General features: G+C 40.1%; 1 protein-coding gene across 1 annotated transcript; it reads left to right on the top strand.

Moving 5' to 3' along the window:
- Nucleotides 1-6,446: 6,446 nt before the first annotated feature.
- On the top strand, nucleotides 6,447-18,063 carry LOC139447733 (uncharacterized). Its single transcript, XM_071229201.1, has 8 exons — nucleotides 6,447-6,608; nucleotides 9,609-10,705; nucleotides 11,354-11,412; nucleotides 12,900-12,948; nucleotides 13,289-13,323; nucleotides 13,554-13,632; nucleotides 15,361-15,432; nucleotides 17,296-18,063. The coding sequence occupies exons 2-8, from the start codon at nucleotides 9,625-9,627 to the stop codon at nucleotides 18,006-18,008; spliced, it is 2,088 nt and encodes a 695-aa protein (XP_071085302.1). The 5' UTR covers nucleotides 6,447-6,608; nucleotides 9,609-9,624; the 3' UTR covers nucleotides 18,009-18,063.
- Nucleotides 18,064-20,750: the final 2,687 nt, after the last annotated feature.

Consider the following 20,750-nt stretch of genomic DNA (forward strand, 5'->3'; position numbering starts at 1 on the left):
TTCATCACCTGCCTTGGCGGGAAACCAGTGAGATACAAAACTTAACACAATATGTGAAGTTGCAGGTCCGATTCTGTCATCAATAATGAAAGGGTTTCATTCCTTGTCTTCAATTTTAGAACATTGAAAGTCGAAATTTCATCTGCTACTCAGCTCATAAGGTCTTACTTCTAAAGGTAAACCCTCATACAAGGTCTTACTTGGAAAAAGTAAAAAACCCTGAGGTTATTACGAGATAGGAAGATGCCAACAATACAATAGCAAGTCAGCAAGCTTACACCTGTAAATACAAAAGAAGCTAGTTGTCCTTCTATTTACACCTTTAGCAATGTATTTATGCCATAAAGGTTGTCTTACCATTGTATAACTTGTACTCTGTATAAACCAGAGAAAATAAAGAATATCTGTATCCACTGGAATCTGTGACAGTTTGATTCTTGACTAAAACCAATGTGTTCCTCACACCAGATGGCTGTCCTTGACCTTGAAGTCTTCTTGTCACACTCGTTCCATGACACGTGTTTCAATGTTCTTAGTGATTGACATGGTCGAGGTGAGTCCTTCACAAACTGGTCGGTATAATTATTTCCGGATTAATTGAAATACCCATACAGTAGAACATGGATATAACGAACTACAAGGGAACAGAGAAATCAGTTCGTTATATCAGGTGTTCATTATATACGTTTTCGCTCGGAAACGTCCGCCATCACGAATCCAATCAGTGAATATTTCACCTGTCATCTAAGCTTTTGTGTTGGTACGGTAGGCATGCTTCTCACATTCTTAGAACACCGAGGTTTCTGAGATTTTCCAATGACAATCAATTTAAGCTTATTTTAAGTTATTCTGTCAAATTCCATTGCAATGTCTTTCTTGGTTTTTATGCCGACATGGGTACGTGTGAAGCCAATTTCTGGTGTGCCCCGCCGTGATATTGCTGGAATATTGCTAAAAGCGTCGTAAAACCATACTCACTCAATCTTACTGAAACTGACACTTTGACACAATCTTGTAAAATTTATATGTATAATGTTTGTTTTACAGACAAGATTACATGTATTTCTCAATGACTGTGTCAGATATATGTAGGTACCGTATTCAGTGTCAGTGTTAAAATATTTCTGGATAATGATGGCGACTGAGTGGTGTATTGTGGCTTTACCAGCATTCTAGGTACATCGTGACTTTTTGTGTCAGGTAATCAGAACAGTCCAAAATGGGCAGGGTATATATATATATACTGTTTGTTTGTTGTTTAACACTGAACTCACCAACATTCCAGCTTATATCACAGTGGCCTGCAAATAATCAAGTCTGGACCAGATAATCCAGTGATTGACATCATGAGCATCGATCTACGCAATTAGTATACAATGACATGCATCAACCAAGTCAGCGAGTCTGACCACCTGATCCCACTAGTAGCCTCTTGCGATAAGCATAGTCGCCTTTTATGGCAAGCATGGTTGCTGAAGATCTATTCCAATCGGTGTCTTCAAAATGACAACACAAGGATCATATTTAAAGAAGTTACCATATTATCATATAATATTATGAATATCATCTGTAATTGAACACAATACATTACTTAATAAGTAAACAACTGTAGATATGACAGTATGCAATATAAGACAAAGCATCAAGGGGAGTGATTTACATGGAGTTTGTAAGGCACCGAATATTCAAGTTGTTGGGAGTTTGGTTATTATGCATTTATTATACATTCGAACAATTTGAAATAATGATCTCGATAAACATTGTCCTATATGTCGGACCTAGTTGTACCTGTGTTGTAATAGTATCGCATTACTTTTTAAAGTGTAGTCACAGTGAAGTTAAAACTGCCGTTGATAATTACATTATATATGAGCCGAACACCCCCAGATACGTGTTGATGGACCTGTAATGACATCATTTCATCAGCCTATTTCATGACTTCTGAACCTTGTGATTTTCCTCAAGTTGTAACCAAACGGGATTGTGAAGACAAGTGCCATCATTAGAGTATGGTAAACATAATTTATCAACTGAATGCATAATTCCTGCACAAAGAAGCATTGCTTGCACAATACAGTTAGTGAGTGAGTAGGGTTTAATGCTGCTTTTAACATTATTCCAGTTATATCAAGGCGTTGCACAATATAGCATCTGTTTGGTAGACGTCTTGGTGTGTCATTGAACAAACTTGTAATTCACCAATACATTCTTTTATGTGGTTACCTTCACCAACATAGTGCCAAGCAAGTTTGAAATATACAAAAACACATGGATAGCTAAGAGCGGCGTAGAACCATAATCACTCACTCATTGTGATCTTAAGCAATATTCCAACAGTATCATGGTGGGGAACACCAGAAATGGGCTTCACACATTGTACCCACGTCGGGAATCGAGCCTCGGTATTCAGTGTGACAAGGAAATGCTTTAATCACTAGGCTACCCAACCGTCCGCAGGGCCATGGAAAGGGGTGACCTTGAATCAAGCAGGTCCAAGGAAAGGGTTGACCTTGAATCAAGCATGTCCATGGGAAGGGATGACCTTGAGTCAAGCATGTCATGGATAGGGATGCACTATAGTCAACCAGGTTAAGGGATAGTGATAGTCCCAAGTCAAACAGATTAAGAGATGGTGATAGTCCCAAGACAACCAGGTTAAGAGATAGTGAAAGTCCCAAGTCAAACAGGTCAAGAGATAGTGATAGTCCCAAGTCAAACAGGTCAAGAGATAGTGATAGTCCCAAGTCAAACAGGTCAAGAGATGGTGATAGTCCCAAGTCAACCAGGTTAAGAGATAGTGAAAGTCCCAAGTCAAACAGGTCAAGAGATAATGATAGTCCCAAGTCAAACAGGTCAAGAGATAGTGATAGCCCCAAGTCAAACAGGTCAAGAGATAGTGATAGCCCCAAGTCAAACAGGTTAAGAGATAGTAATAGTCCGAAGTCAAGGTATAGGGATGCCCTTGAACTCCAACTCCACAAAATCAGAACAAAACACCCATTTTCTATAAAGTCTGTATTGTCTTCATTACAAATGTACAGGTACTTCATGTTGAAATTAATTAAAAAACACCTGGAATTGTAAAACATCTGCAGTTACATATACAATAAATAAAAGCAGTATGTTCATGTGATGACTAAGCCTATGTATGAAAGAGGTAAGCGTCTCAATCAGGAGGAATATACCAGGTATACCTAGTCCATCACATAGTTTACAACATTTCAAATACTTTCAGGAATATTCACTTCCAAAACGCTGACATCAAAACGATGAAGAGGCTAATGCTGGAATGAATGTTCTGTATTTCAAGTTTCTAAATAATGTTAATAATTTATGAATTTACACATTGAGATTACACAGTAAACATATGTACAATACACTTCTTGATGATTTTTGGCATCGTATAGGATGATTAACGGCCCAGGATCTTGAAGAAATATTCCACCTGAAACGAACAAGCGTCAGAAAGATAAACATAACCCACTTATAATGAAATACAATGTTACATTTGTAATACTTTGTAAAATATTTTCTGCATTTTAAGTCCATAACATTGACTTTTTACACAGCATTAATATACATGAATTGGCAGACAGTAACTTTAAAGTGACACCTGAACTGTTCCCAATGAAATTGTCTGGATTAAACATTCCTCCTCTCAGAGTTCTGTCTACCCGTATATTATATTTGACATTCCTGACAGACTTGTCCAGAAAGTTGGGTGTCCTGACTAAAAGGGTTTCACTGTACACACCAGTATCGGGAATCTCACCCAAAGGTCTTTGGATATCAGATATATCACAATTAGTTGATAAATGTTTCAATCTTTTATTGACTGGTGTTGATAAATTTGATATCAAAAGACACAAGGGTAGGATATAATTTATCATCCAAAACCATTCTTACAACTTCTTCAATTCATAACAGTTATACCTCATGTCTTAAGTGCAAACATTACAGCCAACCAGTTTCAGTGACCAAGACTAGTGATATCATTAGATTGTGATATCATGGTACCTGGACTGCATAGCATCATGATGGAATTTCATGGCAGTGATATCTCACTTGATCTCAACAAAGTGATATCGCCTGGAAGCCAGTCTTTGATGATAAATATCATCAACCAACAACCTCTCAACTGGTAGGCAACAATAAACACTGTTTATGATGTCACATTTGTTTAATGCCACAGCAAAATATTCCAGGTATACGATGGCAGCTTGTAAATAATCAAGTCTGGACTAGGCAATTCAAGTTTATATTATGAGCAACGACCCACCCTATCCGCACACACTGACACACTATCAACCAGGTCACTGAGTCAACTCTGACCACCGTCAACTCTGACCACCGTCAACTCAGCCATCTTGTACTACAAGTATAGGTTGCTGAGAACCTATTCTAGGTGAGGTGAAATTAGGTTTAACGTCGCGTCCAAGATTATTGCTCTTATATAGCGACGTGCATGCACGTGTGTGTATGTGTGTGTGTGTGCTTGTACTAGTCCGGACTGATGCCGATTTATAGTGCTAGCACACTGAGATACCATGCCGCAGTTTAACATAAATACCCCACTCAGACACAGTATACTGACTCCGAACCGATCAGACCTTGTTTTAGCCAGTTCAGAAAATATATTGAAACACACAGTTTTAGGTTTACAATATAATTAATCTAATCAAATATGGCGACAAAACCCTTTCCATATTCAATAAAAAAATCTTCATAAAACAGAGTCCAGCTATATCATAAGCATGTGATTGTGAATCAATATCAAATAGTGATTATACCTGTCCTATCGATGGCACCCGTCACAAACACATGCAAAGGCAAGGTAAGGTTCACCAGAATAAATACGGGAACATATAGGAATTGCATAACGCTTGAAAAGCTTTTGAGCAAGATCAGTATTTCGCTCCCTGACATCTCCAACTGTCTCTCCGATATCTGCTGAATGGGCCACTCAGCTGTGTGTAATAGGGGAGACGTTGTATAACTACTGTAAGGTTACACTGACCGTAGCACTCTTGGGCTATCTAACAACCAGACACTGATAGTGTACATGAGCGTGGTAGGCAGGTGTCCGATAACATCAGGATCATCAGCGTAACGGAAATGTCGGTGTTCAGTTTATCTGATCTTCTAGCAGGACATTAGTCTGTCTTACAGACCCTGATACAAATATATATATCAAATACAGCCCATGCAAGTCTATAATATTTGGCAAGTCCAGATTACTGCAGTATCTGAAAATGAAGACAGTAACTGAGCTCCCTTGTATTATATTTTTATTAAGATAACTGAACAACTGTTTTTTTCTGTACGATATGTTCATTTCAGAGACTAGATGTTAGTCTAGCAGGACATGTTATCCTGTGTCGTGTCTTGTTGAATCGTCATTTACGATTCGTTGAATTCATTGATTTAATGACGTAAGTCCCATGTAGCTAGTAGGGATTCTGTGATAAAGAAAGTCCCCAGACCCTTATGGCTTGGTGTCAGGGGGAGAGTGTATATTCCTCATTATGTCTCCAAGTTTGTTTAATCGTGTGTTTCGCCAAAGTAATCGCGGAAGGACCGATGCTTCTGATCATTTTTAACAGAGGGATCAAATAGGATGTATTATCAGAATGTTACCACATTCGAAAGAAACTGGATATAAATGACACACAGAATCTCACCCGAGCGTCCTTTGATATCAACTATATCAACATGAGTCGATAACAGTTGCGTGTTGATAAACTTAATACCAAAAGACACAATGGTGAGATTCTATTTATCATCTTATCAAACACTTTAAGTTTGTAAACAGTCTTAGGAAGTGTCATGAGTGTAAATGTTTCGCTAATCAGCTTCAGTAGGAGAGAAAAAGTAGTCATGGTAATACACTCTCACACACACACACACACACACACACACACACACACACACACACACACACACACACACACACACACACACACACACACACACACACACACACACACACACACACACATACACACACACACTCACTGTCTTTTTATAAAAAAACACAGGCTACACAAGTGGTTGGAGGGTCGCTGCCTTATTAGAATATTCAACCTGACAACATTTTAGTATCTGACACAATGATACAACTATTTTTGTTAGTTGTGTCTGGATGTAAGAGTCGTGTGAGTTTTCACTTTTTACAGTGTTGACACTCAAGCAGTTGCCAAACTATATGATCATTTGATACAATCACCTCGCACTCTAGAGGATTAAAAGTATACATGAACACTGAACCCCGACACGCATAGCAACAACATACATCACAGAACACATTCACAATCAATAATCAATCCCTGACTAAACACTAGGTTCCTGTCTAGCAGATGTCGACAAAAGCGGCCAGCTAGCTGCGCGTACCACCAGGAGAACCGGTTTACAACTGTAGGTCACATTGACCTCAGCATGGCCCTTGAGCCACCACGCCATACGCTGTTGTCAGATGCACTGCGTCAAGCAGCTTGTCGCTGTGTCGATCAACGTTCATCTACAACAAGAGGACATAGTGCCGTCTTTGACATAATATAACCACAGCTATCAACCAAAAACATCAACTTTGTAAAATTACAAGGAAACTGGTAGGTTTTTGTCTATCTAAATCAGGCTTTAACAGAGCGTAATGGAAATGTCGGTGTTGAAGTCATGTGACCGCATTGCAGGACGTGCTCGCCCGCATGCTTTCACTGTATATATATGTAGTAAGTTTGCAGTGATTCATAATTCATGCATCTCCGAAAAAAAGCCTCTATTAGTGTTATTCCCCAACGTCCCATGATTGTCTCCATTAGTAATTCTGTGGCAGAGTTATTCCCGAACGACCCATGATTGTCTCCATGTTGTGATTCTGTGGCAGTGTTATTCCCCAACGCCCCATGATTGTCTCCATGTTGTGATTCTGTGGCAGTGTTATTCCCCAACGACCCATGATTGTCTCCATGTTGTGATTCAGTGGCAGAGTTATTCCCCAACGACCCATGATTGTCTCCATGTTTTGATTCTGTGGTAGAATTATTCCCCAACGACCCATGATTGTCTCCCTGTTGTGATTCTGTGGCAGTGTTATTCCCCAACGCCCCATGATTGTTCCCCTGTTGTGATTCTGTGGCAGAGTTATTCCCCAACGCCCCATGATTGTCTCCATGTTGTGATTCTGTGGCAGAGTTATTCCCCAACGCCCCATGATTGTCTCCCTGTTGTGATTCTGTGGCAGAGTTATTCCCCAACGCCCCATGATTGTCTCCATGTTGTGATTCTGTGGCAGTGTTTTTCCCCAACGCCCCATGATTGTCTCCCTGTTGTGATTCTGAGGCAGAGTTATTCCCCAACGCCCCATGATTGTCTCCATGTTCTGATTCCGAGGCAGAGTTATTCCCCAACGCCCCATGATTGTCTCCCTGTTGTGATTCTGTGGCAGAGTTATTCCCCAACGCCCCATGATTGTCTCCCTGTTGTGATTCTTAGGCAGAGTTATTCCCCAACGCCCCATGATTGTCTCCCTGTTGTGATTCTGAGGCAGAGTTATTCCACAACGCCCCATGATTGTCTCCCTGTTGTGATTCTTAGGCAGAGTTATTCCCCAACGACCCATGATTGTCTCCATGTTGTGATACTGTGGCAGGGTTATTCCCCAACGCCCCATGATTGTCTCCCTGTTGTCATTCTGAGGCAGAGTTATTCCCCAACGCCCCATGATTGTCTCCATGTTGTGATTCTGAGGCAGAGTTATTCCCCAACGACCAATGATTGTCTCCCTGTTGTGATTCTGAGGCAGAGTTATTCCCCAACGCCCCATGATTGTCTCCATGTTGTGATTCTGAGGCAGAGTTATTCCCCAACGCCCCATGATTGTCTCCCTGTTGTGATTCTGTGGCAGAGTTATTCCCCAAAGCCCCATGATTGTCTCCATGTTGTGATTCTGTGGCAGAGTTATTCCCCAACGCCCCATGATTGTCTCCCTGTTGTGATTCTGTGGCAGAGTTATTCCCCAACGTCCCATGATTGTCTCCCTGTTGTGATTCTGAGGAAGAGTTATTCCCCAACGTCCCACGATTGTCTCCCTGTTGTGATTCTGTGGCAGAGTTATTCCCCAACGCCCCATGATTGTCTCCCTGTTGTGATTCTGAGGCAGAGTTATTCCCCAACGTCCCACGATTGTCTCCCTGTTGTCATTCTGAGGCAGAGTTATTCCCCAACGCCCCATGATTGTCTCCATGTTGTTATTCTGTGGCAGAGTTATTCCCCAACGCCCCATGATTGTCTCCCTGTTATGATTCTGAGGAAGAGTTATTTCCCAACGTCCCACGATTGTCTCTCTGTTGTGATTCTGAGGAAGAGTTATTCCCCAACGCCCCATGATTGTCTCCATGTTCTGATTCTGTGGCAGAGTTATTCCCCAACGACCCACGATTGTCTCCCTGTTGTGATTCTGTGGCAGTGTTATTCCCCAACGCCCCATGATTGTCTCCCTGTTGTCATTCTGTGGCAGTGTTATTCCCCAACGCCCCATGATTGTCTCCATGTTGTGATTCTGAGGAAGAGTTATTCCCCAACGTCCAACGATTGTCTCCCTGTTGTTATTCTGAGGCAGAGTTATTCCCCAACGCCCCATGATTGTCTCCATGTTGTGATTCTGTGGCAGAGTTATTCCCCAACGCCCCATGATTGTCTCCATGTTGTGATTCTGAGGAAGAGTTATTCCCCAACGTCCCACGATTGTCTCTCTGTTGTGATTCTGAGGAAGAGTTATTCCCCAACGCCCCATGATTGTCTCCATGTTGTGATTCTGTGGCAGAGTTATTCCCCAACGACCCATGATTGTCTCCATGTTGTGATTCTGTGGCAGAGTTATTCCCCAACGCCCCATGATTGTCTCTCTGTTGTGATTCTGAGGCAGAGTTATTCCAATACGCCCCATGATTGTTCCCCTGTTGTGATTCTGTCGCAGAGATATTCCCCAACGCCCCATGATTGTCTCCATGTTGTGATTCTGTGGCAGAGTTATTCCCCAACGACCCATGATTGTCTCCCTGTTGTGATTCTGAGGAAGAGTTATTCCCCAACGACCCATGATTGTCTCCATGTTGTGATTCTGAGGCAGAATTATTCCCCAACACCCCATGATTGTTCCCCTGTTGTGATTCTGTCGCAGAGATATTCCCCAATGCCCAATGATTGTCTCCTTGTGGGATTCTCCACATGGGGTTACACGATGCCGTCATACAGATGTCCTATTGTCAACATATCTATATAATCACTCATGCCATATGTTATGAACAAACAAAGTAATTAGACTGTTGAAAAAAGAAAGAAAGAAATAGCCTGCCAAGATAACCAAAAATTAAATAAAAACATATCTTGTTTTGTATCAGTATCTGAAAACATATCTTATCTCGCTAAAAATCCCATTTTATCTATATGTGTATACAACAAGTGCAAAAACTGAAACGTCTTCGATTTCTTGTTGGTAAAAAAATGTCAAAGACAAAAAAAGTTGTTTTCCCATTCCACACAAGCACGTCTTATTCACTATTTACTCAGCAACTTCTCACAGTTACGATGTTATGGGTTTCACCTTCTAGAGTTACAGTTGAAGATATGGACCATTTCCCTAAGTGCAGCATTTGCAAGCAACAGTTTTGCTACCAAGGACCACCTCCCTGGTTGCTGCCATGTCTACATGCTGTATGCAAGGTCTGTCTTTCTGCTGCTGAGACAGGGGCGTTGAAATGCTCGTCTTGTCACAAAGAATTTGATAGAGAAGAACACAAGTTCCCAGAGGACAAGGTCAGGGCAAGAGAGATCTTCAATCTGACTGTCCTTCATCGTCCATCCGAGTTGCAATGCACTAACAAACAAGATGGCGGACAGGCTGTCGTGTGGTGTAAACAGTGCGAGGCTCTCTTTTGTGAAAACTGTCAAGTGGCTCACAGTGATTTCAAAATCACAAAAGGTCACACAGTTCAGACAATCGATCAAGTGGCACAAGATGGAGTCTCCATAGAAGCCAAGGATGCTGTTTGCTCCACACACCAAAGGCATGTTGACTTCTATGATGCGACATGTGGAGTTCTGATATGTTTAAGGTGTACACGTGACGATCATGCTGGTCATGATGTTCAAGAAGTCGACGAAGCATTTCAATCCAAGCAGTTTGAAATGAAAACGAAACACAATCAATTGTTGATCCATCAAGAATCCTTAAATGAATCGATTCTACAGATGAACAGCATTGAAGAAAAGGTTGATGAGAAATGGCGTTCCCTGCAACTATTGAAGGCTCACACAATGTCTGAACTGAAGTCTCTTGTCGACCAGCGAGAGAAGGAACTTGACCTTGACCTGAGCACCTGCTTTGAGCACATCAGAGATGGAGCCAGGGAGAAGCAGCATGAACTGGAGACGTCACAGATGTCCCTGAACACCTCCCTGACCTACATAGAGAAGGCCTTGACCTTGACACCAGTAGAGTACCTGGAGCTCCAGGACACCATGATGCTGAGCGTGGACTCCTGTCTCTCTGAGCACGTGTCTGCCATGAAGCAGCAGGAAGCAGCAGCAGGTGTTGCGTTCTCCAGACAGGGTCTCCAGAGTCTCAAGGCTGACATTGCCTCCTTTGGATGCTTCCTTACATCACCGGACCAGGAGTGTCAGGCCAATCAGCAACAGGACAATCAAGGTAAGTCTTGTCTTCGTTGTTATGTCTTAACGTTCAGGTATGGCGATGATCTGACATCGTTCAATAAAGGTCAGAGACCCGTGAAGATCCGGGGTAGAATAGGTCTTTAGCAACCCCTGCTTGCTGCAAAAAGCGACTATGCTTGTCGTAAGAGATGACTAACGGGATCGGTCAGGCTCGCTGACTTGGTTGAACGATGTCATCGCATTCCAATTGCGTGGATCGATGTTCATGGTGTCAATTACTTGATTGTCTGGTCCAGACTCGATTATTTACAGACCGCCGTCATATAGCTAGAATATTGCTATTCTATTCTACCCCAGATCTTTACGGGTCTCTGACCTTTATTGTACGATATCAGATCATCGCTAAAGTTAAGCTTGCCTTGTTTTGCTAATCCGAGCAGAAAGTTCACATTTTGTTTCCTCAATAATCTTCAGATGACATTTGCTTTCATTTGTGACAAATTGTCCTGAACTTCTGAAAATAGATATGTAGTTTTATCTATGGTCACCGCATTTAGTCACAAATGAACCAAGGAATGAAGTTTTGTCTTACGTTTTTCATGTGGGATAGTAGTGTACAAAGTTGAAAACTCAAATGTTTTAATATAATTGAACTTTGCATGTGCATATATTTCGTATGTAGGTACATTCCTGCAGAACAAGTTGGAATATCTGCAGAGAAAGAACCATGAGCTTGAGATGGTGAGTGTAACAGAACCAAAATACCTTCCCCAGCTAAAAAAAAAAAATCATAAGCCACTTGTCATTAAGGTGGAAGAGATTATGTTTCATGATTTGTGTTGTTACAAGCAGTTTCATTTATGAAGTTTTAAAATGTCGGGTGTTCATCAAAGATCTCAAATGATGAGCTACTATGTCTAAGCTACAAAAGTAATATAGGATATTTCATGTGTCAAGTCAAATATCATGTTTCTCTCATCGAGTGACGGGGGGGGGGGGGGGGGGGGGATATCTCCTTTCCCCATCACGAGATGAGAGAAACATGATATTTCACAAGACATGAAATATCCCATTTATTATATACTTTTGTGTAGTTGTCTACCGGAAAATTAAATTATTTCATTAAAAACGTAAATTCTTGAAACCTAAATTCTCCATATCTAACACACAGGGACGCGTACGGTTCATCTCCCCTTGCGTTTGCGACTTTCGTGTTTGCAAAATTTTAAACAACATAAAGAAAGTACAAAAATATATTTAGGGTCACAAACATTCTCTATCATACATTTAGATATGATGACTTACAAAATCAACTTTAACAAAAAATATTCTTGAAAACTACGGGACCCCTGTTGTCAAGTAACAAAAATGGCGCTTTGCGAAACGAACTGTCTTCATTGACGAGTTAAATGAGAAAATTACAATTTATAACGAAACAAACGGAAAGAAGTGATATTAACTTTATAAATGACCATCTGTCATTATTTTGCCTTGTCAATGTGGAACTAATGTAAAAAGGACGTCAACAGTTTGTGCATGGGATAAAGGGAGACAATTTAAGGAGTGGTAACCTGTGTATGACGAGTTCCGTCAAAGTGTTATGTTCACTGTAGTGAAATATCAGGCCTTATTTTCATTGCAGTGAAATATCAAGCGTTATGTTCACTGCAGTGAAATATCAAGTGTAATGTTCACTGCAGTGAAATATCAAGTGTTATGTTCACTGCAGTGAAATATCAAGCGTTATGTTCACTGCAGTGAAATATCAAGCGTTATGTTCACTGTAGTGAAATATCAAGTGTTATGTTCACTGCAGTGAAATATCAAGCGTTATGTTCACTGCAGTGAAATATCAAGCGTTATGTTCACTGCAGTGAAATATCAAGCGTTATGTTCACTGCAGTGAAATATCAAGCGTTATGTTCACTGCAGTGAAATATCAAGCGTTATGTTCACTGTAGTGAAATATCAAGCGTTATGTTCACTGCAGTGAAATATCAAGTGTTATGTTCACAGTAGTGAAATATCAAGTGTTATGTTCACTGTACTAAAATATGAAGTGTTCTGTTCACTGCAGTGAAATATCAAGTGTTATGTTCACTGTAGTGAAATATCAAGTGTTATGTTCACTGCAGTGAAATATCAAGTGTTATCACTTATCTCAATTTCAGAAAACAGTCTTTCACACTGAAGTATATTATAATTTATTTGATTTCTCATTTTCACAGACACAGAAAATGTTGAAAGAAAAGCTAACGATTGAGGAGAAAGAGAAAGGTAAGGATAACAAATGCAATATACCTATTCCATGTTGTTAGTTTCACAAACACGTGTCACATCTCACAAACACGTGTCACATCTCACAAACACCTGTCACATCTCGCCCTCAAACCTGTGTTGTCAGAGTATGAAATATCAACAAATCATGAATTGTCTTAGACATTGTTGAAATATATACCTGCCAAAATACATGAGTTGAGAAACTTTCGATATTTCACAAATTTTGTCATTTTGTGTGGACACATGTTATCATTATTTTATTTTAGATAGGGCATGATAGAGAAATAAAATATACGAAGTTTGCGTTTGTCTTGGACGTACTTTGGTTCTATTTCAGACCTAGCACAGAAACAGCTACAGGCGAACAGTGATGTAAGTATCTGTAACACGGGTCCTTGGATGGGCGTGTAAGGACAACAGTAACAGCATCAGATATAGTCCTCCCTGTCACTGTTAATTTACACTTTAAGACGAATGAAGGAACGAACGAACGTATGAACACAAACAAAACATACCCAATTCTAAAATTTAAAAAACCTCATTTTTACGGTTGTTGTTTCCATAATGACTTAATCCCATCCTAATTATTGTTGTGTGTTTAGACGATAACATCTCTGGAGAGGGAGCTGAAAACACAACAAACAGCAATAGACACATTTAAGGAGCTGGCAGAGAAAAAAGGTTTGTATGGTTTGTTAAAGTCACTATTCTTAAAGAGGAATGTTCGTTCTTGTCTTGGGTTGGACAAAGAGAGCAGGTGGTTGTATAAACAGTGTATTGTCTACGTGTGTTCCTAACGACTGTTAAACTTTAGTAATCATTACGATAGAATGTGTCCATGTGTTTATGTGAGTAAAATATATTAATACTTAAAAATAATGGAATATATTGTAATATGAATTGTATATTTATGGTTTCAATCGGTATGGAGTAATATGTTACCCTGTCTCTACGTGTATGAATTTAATCCCCCCAGATCCCGAATAGCGGGAGGGAAGCCATGCTTTGAAAGTGTAACGAACATTAAGGGACAATAACAGGGTTGGTTGGTTGGTTGATGTGTTGTTTAACGCCGCACTCAGCAATATTCCAGCTATATGACGGCGGACTGTAAATAATCGAGTCTGGACCAGACAATCCAGTGATTGATATCATGAGCATCGATCCACGCAATTGGGATCGATGACATGTATCAACCAAACCAGCGAGCCTGACCACCTGATCCCGTTAGTCGCCTCTTACGACAGGCACAGTCACCTTTTACGGCAAGCATGGGTTGCTGAAGACCTATTCTACCTCGGAATCTTCACGGGTCCAATAACAGGGAGTAATTACCGGAGGCACGTGATCAGCTATATGTCTGACCTGTGTTGTCAGAGCATGAAATTTCAAGAAATTTTGAAATATCAACCAATCATGAATTGTCTTAGACATTGTTGAAATATATACCTGCCAAAGTACATGAGTTGAGAAACTTTCGATATTTCACAAATTTTGTCATTTTGTGTGGACACATGTTATTATTATTTTATTTTATTTTATTTTGCGATTGTCTGGGACGTACTTTGGTTATATTTCAGACCTAGCACAAAAACAGCTTCAGGCGAGATGTGGGGTAAGTATCTGTAACACTGGTCCTTGGACAGGCGTGTTGACGTCTCAACAATAACCAGTATACGATAACAGTAACAGCGCCAGATATAGTCCTACATGTCACTGTTAATTTACACTTTAAGACGAATGAAGGAACGAACGAGCGAGCGAGCAAACGAACGAACAAACGAACACAAAACAATCCCAATTCTAAACTTTTAAGAACCTCAATTCGTACAAGGACATTTTACGGTTGTTGTTTCCATAATGACTTAATCCCATCCTAATTATTGCTGTGTGTTTAGACGATAACATCTCTGGAGAAGGAAGTGAAAACACAACAAACAGCAATATACACATTTAAGGAGCTGGCAGAGAAAATAGGTTGGTATGGTTTGTTAAAGTCACTATTCTTAAAGAGGAATGTTTGTTACCGTCTTGGTTTGGACGAAGAGAGCAGGTGGTTGTATAAACAGTGTATTGTCTAGATCTGTTCCTAACGACTGTTAAACTATAGTAATCATAACTATAGAATGTGTCCATGTGTTTATGTGTATAGTCAGTACGTGGGTGTGTGTGGGTGTGTGTGTGTGCAGAAATGGGCTTCACTCATTGTTCCCATGTATGGAATCGGACCCGGGTCTTCCACTAGGCTACCTGATCGCCCCGTTTATTTGTGTAAAATATATTTCTAATTAATAATAATGGAATATATTATAGTACGAATTGTATAGTTATGGTTTCAATCAATATGGATTAAATGACGAACGATATATCACTTATGTTTGTTATTTAACAGTAGATAATATGTTACAGGTGTGAGACTGACCAGTGACTTGACCTTAGTCAGTAGTCAGTATACAACCGGCGTGCCTGTCAAACTCAACTGTAAGTATACAACAAACATCACAGCATATATATAATGCCAGATAATAACCAGTCTCGATTTTCTCCCAAAACAGATTCCATTGGGGCTGAAAGGCAAAATAGCAATGATAATTATATGAATGGTTTACTGACAATCAGTGAAAACACCAGGTGTTCGCGAAAAGGGTAAGCAAAAAAAAATAATCGATATTTGTTTGATGTCTGACGATTAGGGCTGGGACGAGTCCAAATTTACTACCCGGGTACCCGACCCCCTATTACCCGACCCTACCCGGGTACCCACTGTAGGTCTCAAGAGTTGGGAACAAAATGTCTGATTGGTAATTGTTTTACCACAGCCCTGGCTGAAAGTATTTAGATACATATATCAAACAATGAGATCATGCGTTCACTGAAGTTTACTGAAGCTTTATCTTTACTCAAACATATACAAGTTAAAAGGAATGTGTGCATCGTCAGAAAGAAATGCGAACATTAATGACTTGTAGTGTAACCACTGAGCTATAGTGAGGTTTTGTCATTTAACAATATATCACGTGACTAACCACGGGTCTCAGTATCAGTAACCATCCAACTCAGTATCCATCCGACCCGAGTTACACATCCCAGCCCTATGACGCTGCACAGCAGTACAAGTTGAAAATTCAATTGTTTCACAAAATTGAACTTGGTTCTTTCTGAGATTCCAAAATATCAAGCATATCCTTTGGGTTTTTGAGAATCCACACGGTACTAAGAGAGAATTTATGGATGTCAACTTCTTTATGCTGAGGAACACAATGTTTCGGGGTATATGCTTACTCCTTCGTGTGGAGGACGGAGAAGGCTGTTCCCATTCAATCACATGGTATTAATTCCACCTGTCTGAAATGCACTCTGTGAATGTAAAGAAGTGAATATAGAGCTTGATTGTATAAAAGGATTATGGTTAATCGTTGAGACAGGGATTTGGTGGTAAATTTGCTGAACCCAGCATATAGCTTTCTTTGTACGGTGGGTGCTATGGGGGGAGCTTTGGGTGAAATCCAAGACAAAAGAGGAATGGACATGTCTTCAGGTTTCAGAGTTATGTCGAAACTTGGAAGTACTGATGCGTGGTTTTGGTATATGTTTTCCTCAGTTAACACTGGCCTTCTATGTGGCATGGTTTGATAAAAAGATATAATGTTGAGATGCTGATATATATCGGCTATGTGTTATTTGATGCCTTGTCAGGGGGAACAGTGACAAACCTTTCACGAAGGGCTGCCATTCATTGGATCATATCTGGCTGGGAAAAAATAGGTCATTCCAACTCTGTTTCCTCTTTGTCAGTTTGTGCATAAACAAACCACTATTGTAATATTTGAAATTCATTTGGGCGAGACAATGAGTGACAGTCGGGCAAATGATTATTGCAACCTGTCAGTTTCAACTCTAATTTTAATTAATTTATACTTAATAAAGAATTAATTCAAATCTCTTATCTGTAGCCAACATGTTTTGACATAAAAGACACTAAAAAGTAGTTACATGGTTGTCCTTTGAAGAATAGCGACAATATAGGAGCCAGAAGTGTTGTGTATCTTGTAATCCTGACTATTGCCAAAGATTAAGGAATATAAACATGTATTTGTTTCAACACAATTATAACAATTACTCTTAGGCGAATCTGTTTACTCATGAATATTTTTATGGCTTAGATTGCAAAGTAATTTTTTTCCTATTTTTTTTTTATATTTCATTTCGTTCTCAACTGTTGTGCTATTGCCTACGAATCCGTCTTTTGTATGCATCGCACATGTCACAACGGAAGTTATGTATCTCAAACGCCACAGTAGCAATCACAGCTATTCGCAGGTAAGTAAATTTGTATTTTAATAGGTCCACCACTCAAGTTTGATGTCGAGCGGGCAAACTTCAGTCTGGTTGAAGTCACTGAGAGACACATGGTCAACCACCCGGCTCGCAACCCGCCATCCACCATGAGGAAGTTTAACAGGTACAGCGGAACTTGCGGCTCCATGACCCTTCCTTACACGCTGTCCTCTGCACCTATCACTACTTCCGGGTCCTTCCAAGGTCAAGGTCAACTTGTTCCCTCATATTCCCACGTGTCTTCTGACCCCACAGATCCGTACTACTTTCAGGCTCATGCTAAGATAACACAAACAGCAGCAAAAATACAAACAAGTATATTTGAAATTGGATTGTCTGAGACATCTTATGCTGACACAGCAGAACTTATATGTGATTATTATGGTTGTGGAGTACAAGTCGTCTACTGTCACACTCACAAAACAATATGCACAAAATGTGAATACTGTAACTGTTTTGATCAGCCATTTGCCAACAAGCCAGGAGTGTCGATGCTGACGTATGGCGTCGTGTATGATGCAGTGAGGGGGAAAGTGGCATTCATTGATGTCAACAAGGAGAAGATACTAACATCAGAGTCCGTCAAGCATGCCCAACTTCTCCCCATGTTTGGCGTCAAGCAGAGTGAGGAGTTTACAGTTGAGATGACCTTGATGGAGGTGAAGGACAAGGACATCAGTGCAAGGTTACGTGGTGTCATTCAACGAGCTCTCCAATGAACACACAAGGAACCTAACCTGCCTATAAAAATACATCGACTGACCAATCCGAGTATCCGAACAGTATTATAGTTATATTACGACCTGTCGGCCTTGTTGCGGATGAAAGACCCCAGTGATGCAGGTCTTAGACGTTTATCACTTTTGTGAATCCATGAACAGAAAGCATGATAAATGTTGACTATGCAGTTAATATGTTAAGGATAAAACACTTATCGGATCTGGTTGATAATGTAGAACGTCGCTCGCGATTTTACATTCACAAACCAAAGTAAAACCCCCTGAGGTTATTACGAGATAAGAAGATGCCAACAATACAATAGCAAGTCAGCTAGCTTACACCTGTAAATAAAAAAGAAGCTAATTGTCCTTCTATTTACACCTTTAGCAATGTATTTATGCCATAAAGGTTGTCTTACCATTATATAATATGTACTCTGTATAAACCGGAGAAAATAAAGAATATCTGTATCCACTGGTATATGTGACAATTTGATTCTTGACCAAGGATTTTCGTCAAAACCAATGTGTTCCTCACACCAGATGGCTGTCCTAGACCTTGAAGTCTTCTTGTCACACACTCGTTCCATGACACGTGTTTCTATGTTCTTAGTGATTGACATGGTCGAGGTGAGTCCTTCACAAACTGGTAGGTATAATTATTCCCGGATTAATTGGAATACCCATACAGTAGAACATGGATATAACGAACCACAAGGGACCAGAGAAATCAGTTCGTTATATCCGGTGTTCATTATATACGTTTTCGCTCGGAAACGTCCGCCATCACGAATCCAATCAGTGAATATTTCACCTGTCATCTAAGCTTTTGTGTTGGTACGGTAGGCATGCTTCTCACGTTCTTAGAACACCGAGGTTTCTGAGATTTTCCAATGACAATCAATTTAAGTTTATTTTAAGTTATTCTGTCAAATTCCATTGCAATGTCCTTCTTGGTTTTTATGCCGACATGGGTACAATGTGTGAAGCCAATTTCTGGTGTCCTCCGCCGTGATATTGCTGGTCTGTTGCTAAAAGCGTTGTAAAACCATACTCACCCACTCTTACTGGCACTTTGACACAATCTTGTAAAATTTATATGTTTAATGTTTGTTTTACAGACAAGATTACAAGTATTTCTCAATGACGGTGTCAGATATATGTAGGTACCTATTCAGTGTCAGTGTTAAAATATTTCTGGATAATGATGGCGACTGAGTGGTGTATTGTTGCTTTAACCAGCATTCTAGGTACATCGTGACTTTGTGTGTCAGGTGATCAGGAGAACAGTCCAATATGGGCAGGGTATATATACTGTTTGTTTGTTGTTTAACGCCACACTCACCAACATTCCAGCTTATATCACAGCGGTCTGCAAATTATCAAGTCTGGACCAGATAATCCAGTGATTGACATCATCAGCATCAATCTACGCAAATAGGATACGATGAAATGCATCAACTATGTAAGCGAGTCTGACCACCCGATCCCGTTAGTCGCCTCTTACGATAAGCATGGTTGCTGAAGACCTATTCCAATCGGTGTCTTCATAATGGCAATTCAAGGATCATACTTAAAGAAGTTACCATATTATTATGTGATATTATGAATATTATCTGTAATTGAACACAATACATTACTTAATAAGTAAACACCTGTTAATGTGACACTATGCAATATAAGACAAAGCATCAAGGGGTGTGATTTACATGAAGTTTGTAAGGCACCGAAAATTCAAGTTGTTGGGAGTTTGGTTATTATACATTTATTATACATTCGAACAATTTGAAATGATGATCACAATAAACATTGTCCTATATGTCAGGACCCGTGAAGATTCCGGGGTAGAATAGGTCTTCAGCAATCCATACTTGCTGTAAAAGGCGACTATGCTTGTCGTAAAAGGCGACTTTCGGGATCGGGTGGTCAGACTTGCTGACTTGGTTGATACATGTCATCGATCCCAATTGTGTGGATCGATGCTTATGATGACAATTACTGGATTGTCTGGTCCAGACTCGATTATTTTACAGACCGCCGTCATATAGCTGGAATATTGCTGAGTGCGGCGTTAAACAACAAACCAACCAACCAACCTATATGTCAGACCTAGTGGTACCTGTGTTGTTATAGTATCTCATTACTTTTTAAAATGTCATCACAGTGAAGTTAAAACTGCCGTCGATAATTACATTATATATAAGCTGAACACCCCCAGATACGTGTTGATGGACCTGCATTTGTCAACTTGCTAAAACGCCCGTAATGACATCATTTCATCAGCCTATTTCATGACCCTGAACCTTGTGATTTTCTCCAAGTTGCAACCTCACAAGATTGTGAAGACGAGTGCCATCATTAGAATATGGCAAACATGATTTATCAACAGAATGCATAATTACTGCACAAAGTAGCATTGCTTGCACAATAAAACACCAGCTTGGTAGACGTCTTGAGTGTCATTGAGCGAACTTGTAATTCCTCAAAACATTCTTTTGTGTGGTTACTTTTACACACATAATGCCAAGCAAGTTGGTAATATACAAAATCACTGTCTGATAGAGAAAATATTAGTTATTTCTGCGAGTCACGTTTGTTCGGCACGCCAAAGACCCAGGTTCGATTCCCAATATAGGTACAATGTGTGAAGCTCATTTCTGGTGTTCCCTGCAGTGATATTGCTGGAATATTGCTAAAAGCGACGTAAAACCATAATCACTAACACATTGTGGTCTTTAGCAA

The sequence above is a fragment of the Haliotis cracherodii genome, unplaced genomic scaffold (genome assembly GCF_022045235.1).
Source record: "Haliotis cracherodii isolate W230 unplaced genomic scaffold, xgHalCrac1.p SCAF_7, whole genome shotgun sequence".
Taxonomy (NCBI): Eukaryota; Metazoa; Mollusca; class Gastropoda; order Lepetellida; family Haliotidae; genus Haliotis; species Haliotis cracherodii.